Raw genomic sequence first — 7,652 nt, 5'->3', positions numbered from 1 at the left:
CATTCAAAACCATTTGGCATAAATGGAAAAATAATTGTTTCCATTCAGAATATAATTCCATTAATATTTAGATGGGAAAAATTTCCATTGATTTTTAATGGAAACAAATGCAAAATTTATAAATTCTGTATAAAACCATTCATAAATAAATAGATAGATAAATAGAAAATCAATTGTTTCCATTTTGAATGATTCCATTAATCAACGCAATGGAATTTCCATTGCGTTCACCAATGGAAATCCCATTGAGTTCGGAAATGGGAATCCCATTGGCAATTCTCCATTTATTACCATTAATTATTATCAGTGGCAATTAAATCGCATTTTTTAATGGAAATTGAATGACAAGCATGAAAGAAGTTTTTAATGATTGCTTCTTTAAATATCATATTTCTCAAAAAGACTATTTCATTCAAGAAAAGTCTTCCATGCTCTTATAAAACATTTTACAATCTACAGGAATCGGCTTCTAAATCATTAAAATAAGTCTAAGATTTTCCAAATCAATATTAGTCAGGTTTGATGCCCCCTAATGGGAAAACCAGCCAACAAAATCGAAAAATGTCTCCCTAAAAAACTTCTCAGAAACACCCTTTCTATGAATTTCTACAATAATCTCAAATAGCCCATCTTGAAGGACCCATTAGAGTGATTTTTCTTCTTCAATTACTTAAAAAATATCATGCTGCATCTTATGCCTTTATCTGTATGATCGTAATTTTACTTTTGGTTACAATGCAGGTATGACATAAGTTAATTTGAGAGCATAATGTCCCTCGCAAACCTTCGCAGGTAACGGTTGGTGAAAGCCGGTCAATTCTGTCTTATTTTTGTTTATTTCTTGCTTTTGATTACGATGTGGCAATATGCCAGAGCCCGCACATATGTAACAACTTTCAAGTTGTGTTTATTTAAACGCACAACGCGTGTACGTGATAAGAATAAATCTAATGATAAGTACCAATTGAACGCCTACACAATATACTATTGTATATGTCTGTAATAGGCGCATTTCTACATTTCATTTCAAATGGAAAAGAACACAATAGTTGAAGATTTTTGCAGATTTGCAAAATTACATAAACGCTCGGCTACAATTCACAACTAACTGCCTTGAAAATAGAACAAAGATTGCAGATTTCTCCAAACCACACATAAATGACTAACATAAATATTTATTGTTGTACCTGTCAAACCTGATTTCAGGATAAACTAGATTTACTTATTATTAACTGGTTTACCTAAAAAGTGATAGAACAAACTAGTCTGATTTAGCCTTAGCCTATCTAACTATTTATTTTTATATATTTTTTAATGGTATTCACAACTTAGGTTATGATTAATTTAGCATATCTTAATTTGATATGTAATATAACCCGATTTCTGAATAAATTAGTTTGGCCTAGCCAAATTAGTTTAGCCTGAAATCACATTTGGCGGGTAATATATCGGGACACACCAACTTTTAGTAGACCAAACTAGTTCATTATATAGCTAATATTTGGGACAATTTTGTTTGATTTAGGCAATGCAAGTATCTCCTGAAATTGGGAACATATAAAGATTTTATCACATCTATCTTTTTCTTAATTTACAAAAATCGAGATGATCTCTAATATGTAGCTGAATCTATTTCTGTTTAAAATATGCAGGTAGATACCAAGGCAGTACATAGGGTAAATTTTCCTTCAAATAATAGACTTCTTCTACTTGTCACATTTTCTCATAATGTCACAACCAACACTATTGTTTAATAAAGCAACTAGTAAATTGTCTATCGGTACCCGTAATTTTAAGAATTGCTTCGAATAGTAGAGACTTTTTGTAGACAGGAAAATTATAGGAAGAAAGAACGCTGTATGCAATTCAATGTGACTGCTCACCGATCGGTGACCAATGAGGAACTATTGCACGTAAACGTGGTGAATTAAGAAATGTTAAATAAGTAGGAAATACCACTACAGAGTAATAACAATAAAAGACTTCAGATTCATCAAAGGTTTCATAGCAGTTGTAGATAATTAGTAGAGCTGCATCAATAACTCAAAATAAATCAAAATGTGTAATATTCTTGTAGCAGGTACATATGAATTTTCATCTACAGTTGCTTTTTTCTGCATAATCCCATAATAATTTAAAAATAACTTGTTATTCGTTTATGAGAAGTTTTACTACATAAAAGTCAATGTTAATTTAAACAAAATTATATTAAAATGGAAATTTAAGTTCAATTTCACCACTTATGTTACAAATAATGTACAATCGCATCTCCATTTCGTTTCCTTAGCTTATACAGAACAAGTTCAGATAAAAAAACAGTATTTTTTCCAGAAAAGCAATGTTTCACCCATTGGTTATAAGCCTCTTCAAGGTAACTAACAAGTTAGTAAAGGTGCAGGCTCACTAGCAACCTTCTTATACCTAATACGATTAGCAATTATAAACTCAAACCCAAACTATAAAATTTCTTTCAACCAGAATTATAAAATTGCAATAATTTAAATTAAAATATAAATAACTCATGAACACAAGGGCCTAGTGCCGTCTCTCCTCCGGTTTATACTCCATCCATATCATATTATTCTAGTACATACGTTGTGTTTATTAAAAATGGTGAAGGTGCCTGACGTTCCTCTGATATTGTGTCTATAGTCGGTACGATCAAAATTGGCATAGTTCGCAATAAATTATCTGTGAGAATGGATGTATCTGCTTTCTTGTTTCCACTTGGGACTGTAGTCTTTTGCTGCGTTTTGAACACGCCCTTATCAAGTTAGGAAATGCTTCATGAGTAGTACAGACAAAGTGAAAAGAGATAACCGAACAATAGTAAGCAGTGCAGCGGTTAGATCGTTAGATGTTGCCTAGGTACGCAAAAGATCAGGGTCGGTTTTATAACTGCCTGGTTAGAATTACATCTTTACTTTCCTAAATTTCTGAGAATGTTCAACTTTCTTCTGCTTATATGTATCTCTTTCTGTTATACATTAATTGGTGTAATGTTATCTCTTTTTCTTTATTGTCATTCTTACCTGACATCTCTTTTCTAAGTTTACAATATTCCTTATAACGTCTGTCATGAGTAAAAGTAGACGTTCTGTCAGTAATCGCTAAAGTCGAAAGAAGAAAGTAAAATTTTATTGCGGACTATGCCAATTTTGAAAGTTCGGACTATATAATAGAGTTACAACATGAATAGTAGCGATATTATAACAATCATATGTAAAACACTTTTAAATGAGCGTGTTTTACGAAATTTAGTCTTACTGACCCTAATTCTATTTGTTGTTAACTGACAATGACTGTACGTCACATTAAACGAATATTGACAAAGTATTTTGTTCCAAATATTAACATTATGAGTTGTTAGAATGGAGCAGACCGTGTGGCAAGAGCCGCAGGCACAGTATACAGAATGGTAGCTGGAACTGAAAATTTAGGATTTGGACTGGCGCCCAACGCAGGGGCACTTGTTCCTGCCGTTGCCGTACCTGTCTCCGTCCCCCAGGTATCCGCCCAGACTACGCCGAACCTTTTACTCTCTGTAATTTCTTCTTTCATTTTCTTGGTTTGTTTCTATGTCGGTGACGGGCTTTTTTTTTATTTCAGCTTTTAACTATCGAAAGTGTGAATATGTCTAATAAGCACCATGACTAAATACAACTTTTCTGTTCACAGTTTTTATTGCTTTTACTGTATAATCATTCCTAAAACCTAATGATTTATGAGAAAAAAAATCATTGTGCTTTTTACATATTCACAAAGGGTTTGAACATATTGCAGAATGTACATGGTGATGGTAGCTATGAAATTTTCTAGTGTGTTTTCTTTTATCGCAGGGTATTTGTTTTATAATATTTTTCAAAAGTTTTTAAAGTATTTATAAAATCAGGACATAAAAAATCAACCAATAAACAAAAGGAATCGTTAAATAAATAAAGAAAGCTATTTATTTGCTGTAAAAACTGATTAAAAATACGTAAAAATTGTTCCCAGTTATAAAAACTTATCAAGCCATAATTTTAGTAATTAAAGTACCTTTCGAAAAATTTAATTGCAAGCAGTAATTTTAATTTGATTTATGAAACAAATAACTAACTGCATTTCAATGCAAATTAAAATTAATATCATTAATTTTTAATGGTCCATTATAGGAAATGCTATGCATTCTTGTCAAAAAATTGAAAAAACTCATTATTACATACATATTGTTCTAACATTACTGAAACATAACAAATAACAGAATAATAATACAGTAACAATATTAATATTTCACAGCTATACAACTTATCTAACCCTGTTCATGAGAATATGGTATTATAATAATTGTTTATAAATATTAATAACACCAATAATAAAAATAGTATCTATATCTGCATATCTGAATCATAACTTCTAGCTATTTTTTACATAATAATCGAAAAATTACTAAAATGTAAATAAAAATAGTGCTTGAGAATGCAGTAGATGTAACTTTAAAAAAAGTTTACATAGATTTGTTAATTTGTTGTATATGTTCGCGAGGAAATGTCATGTCTGTGGTTTCAAGCACTATTTGTTACACTTCATTTTACGGTGGCTACGTTTTTCTTTCCATTCATATTCCATCACTCATTTTATTATTATTCTTTCTGTGGAATGCAACTAATTTCCAGCTCTTTAATCTCTCTTCCTTCTTGACAGCCTCATAGTCCTCTCCCTTTTCCAATCCCTTTCCCTTCCCTCATATATCTCAGACATGACAGACGAACAGACTTGACGACAAGTATTTTGTATACGAAACATTCAAATTAAAAATGAATACTCACTCATCCGTATTAGCAAAAATGTAATTTTTTTTTAATATTAACCTTGTATGTATAGGTCACTAGAAAATCCGCGTAAACAACAAATCAATGTAAATAGTCGTATAAATAAAGAATGCATGAATTTTTTTTAATGCATCAATTACATTATTAAGGGAAGGTAAGTGTAGCACCTTTATTTAATATAATTTGGTATCTATTAAGTAGACTATTTTAAACAAGTTGATTTTTTTTTGTGTAAATAAGTTATAAAACAAGTAGAAAATGGCAAGTAATAGCGACGTTAAAGGGATTCCAATAAAGTTTGCATATTTTTTTTGGCACTGAAGATACTTAGGAGCTTTTGAGAATCTCTCTCTTATCGTAGAAATTTAGTATTGTTTAGATTAAACTTTATATATTAATATATCAACACTAAGAATTTTTACTTTATAATAGTGGTAATATTTAATGAATATTAAACATTAATGTGAAATTAAATACTTTTCACTATAGTTTACCTTAAGTTAATGAGAAAAAATTTTGTTGCTGCAGTCGCACCCTCGCCAAGAGTCGAACCCGGACCCGGGCATTACGCACTCTTACGTACTCTTACATTCTAAGCAACGAGAGCGTTCGGGTTCGATTCCCGGAGAGGGTGTGACAGCAATAACAAAATTTTTCCTCTTTAACTTGAAGTAAACTGTAGTGGGAAGAAATTAATTTACATCAATGNAGGGTTTTGATTCTAATATCCAGTTAGTTGGCTTTAAATATAAATCAGCAACTAAAAAATTATTGTTTTAAATTCCCAAATGAGAACTTTAATAATATGATTTATTCAGTACAGTTATGGTCATGCGTTGACAAGAAAAGTTCAAGTGAATTTTTGGATTAAGTCAATTTAAAAATAAAATTTCTCCTTTTTTATAAATGATAGGCAAAATTGCTTATAAAAAATAAAGCTGAAAAGTCAATTTTTCAAATTACCAACAAATGACTTTATGTTTACCGTGAACATTTATTAGGTACTAAAAATGCTGAAGTATGGGCTTCCATAATGTTACGTGCATTAAATGATCATTCCTAGAAACAACACTATTTAAAGTTTAACTCCATTGTAAGCCTTTTTTTAGCACTAGCCATGAAAAGGTAATAACAATTGACTAGGACCACTGCCAATGTTAAAATTTATTACATTACTTCATAAAGTTTTGTCAGATGTTGTCTGTAATAATTGTTAAGGACGATACTTTTGTTATTATAGCCAATAGCAAGTCTCTGTTAGTGAAAAATCACATTTTAATTTTAATAGAGAAGTTAATAACAACAATCGTTGCAAAAAATACTCGACATATTAATAAAGTATTTAATATGTTTTAAAAATTGGTTTTAAAATTGTCTCTGCATGACAAATTATTATTATCATAATATCCTATAATAATCAACATTGTAATCATTTAAATGTTTGTCTATTTTTTCGTCGTATTTTTACCACTCACATCGACGCAGTATTGACGATTAAAAATGTGTATCAACTAGTTATTTATTTGTTGTTCTAGTTGTCTTGAAAAGTTGATGAACTATTGCTTGACTACTTGTTGTCTTCCACTGATTATAAATTCTTTTTTATTTGAGGATTGATTGGAAAGCTTTAGATGGATGTTCTTCTTTTTCTTTTTCTTCTTATGTTTAGTATCCTTAAGGATTATACTATCAATCTGATAGAAAAGAAGTGATTTGAAACTTCAGTAATATCATCTGATTTTGTTTTCATTCTTCATGCTGTCGATTTAGTTCTGATCGGAATTACTTATACGTGTCATCATTACGGTTTTTGTAATAGAATATAAAACTTTTGTTTCATGTTACTGATCAAGCCAAGACCAAAAACTAATCAGAAGCTATTTAGTATTTATATATTTTTTCTTGTTATTTTCCAGTCTTCTGTTAACGAAGAAAGTGAATTAAACAGGCAAGTAAGGACAGCTAGAGAGGCGCAAGATCAAGATGCTGCGGCCTCGTCTAGCAATGTAGCACCAGCACCTGAAAACGATCTTTCGAACGTCGAAACCGATGATGCTGACCGAGATAAAAGGTACTCGCCTTTCGGAGGGGACAGTCATGGCTCTGGAAATTTTCTATTCGATTTAGTTAGGGTAAGCAGACATTTGAATGTCAAATGAAAGTAATAAATGAAAAGGAAACCTTCAACAGTGCATATTTCACTTGAAAGGTATTTAATTGATTGAAGTGTACTGTCTAATACTAATTGCAAGTTATTTTAACTGAATCTTTAGGTTGTAAAATATTTTATGAAGTCATAAATGAATTTTTGCTATATTTTCTTATTAATAGATAAATGTATTGTACTAGTTGTGGTAAGTTCTAGATAATTCAAATATTAACCAAAACAAAACACTTTAATTTATTTGGATTTTTTTAGTTTCTAAATCGATTACCTATGCAGTGAAAGGTATTTTGGCATTTCTTAAAATGTTAATTTTAATTTCTTTAATTTTTTGTTAGGTTTACAAATAAAAAAAGAAACTAATAAGGTGTTATGTAAACTTCAAATGATATTTAGATAATAAATAGAAACCGAGGTTGCAGCTTTTATTCACAATTTGAAATTATGGCAGTATCGTAGGCCTTAGGAGTGATTTGAACTTTAAACGAAACTTCAGTAGATTTCGTATAATTTTGTTGGGATATAAACAAATTCAAAATACCTTTAGAAGTGAAATATGATGATTATTTAAATGTTTTGTTGTATAACTAATGATACATAATATTCTTAGGTTTGCTAGGATTTTAACTTACCAGCGTATTTATTATTCAAATAGGCGATTGATAAAAATATTAGAT

General features: G+C 30.2%; 1 protein-coding gene across 3 annotated transcripts in view; it reads left to right on the top strand.

The window, feature by feature from the left end:
- Positions 1–7,652, top strand: part of LOC108744843 — a 75,000-nt gene that overhangs the window by 52,551 nt on the left and 14,797 nt on the right. For all 3 annotated transcript variants that reach the window (XM_018480793.1, XM_025975055.1, XM_025975057.1), the window contains exon 5: positions 6,728–6,943. In XM_018480793.1, the coding sequence (XP_018336295.1) occupies positions 6,728–6,943 (216 nt within the window). The remainder of the gene's footprint in view (positions 1–6,727; positions 6,944–7,652) is intronic.

This window comes from Agrilus planipennis, unplaced genomic scaffold (assembly GCF_000699045.2).
Source record: "Agrilus planipennis isolate EAB-ADULT unplaced genomic scaffold, Apla_2.0 scaffold35, whole genome shotgun sequence".
NCBI classification, from domain to species: Eukaryota; Metazoa; Arthropoda; class Insecta; order Coleoptera; family Buprestidae; genus Agrilus; species Agrilus planipennis.
Note: the sequence above shows the minus strand (reverse complement) of the source record. Positions and strands in the feature narration are given on the sequence as shown.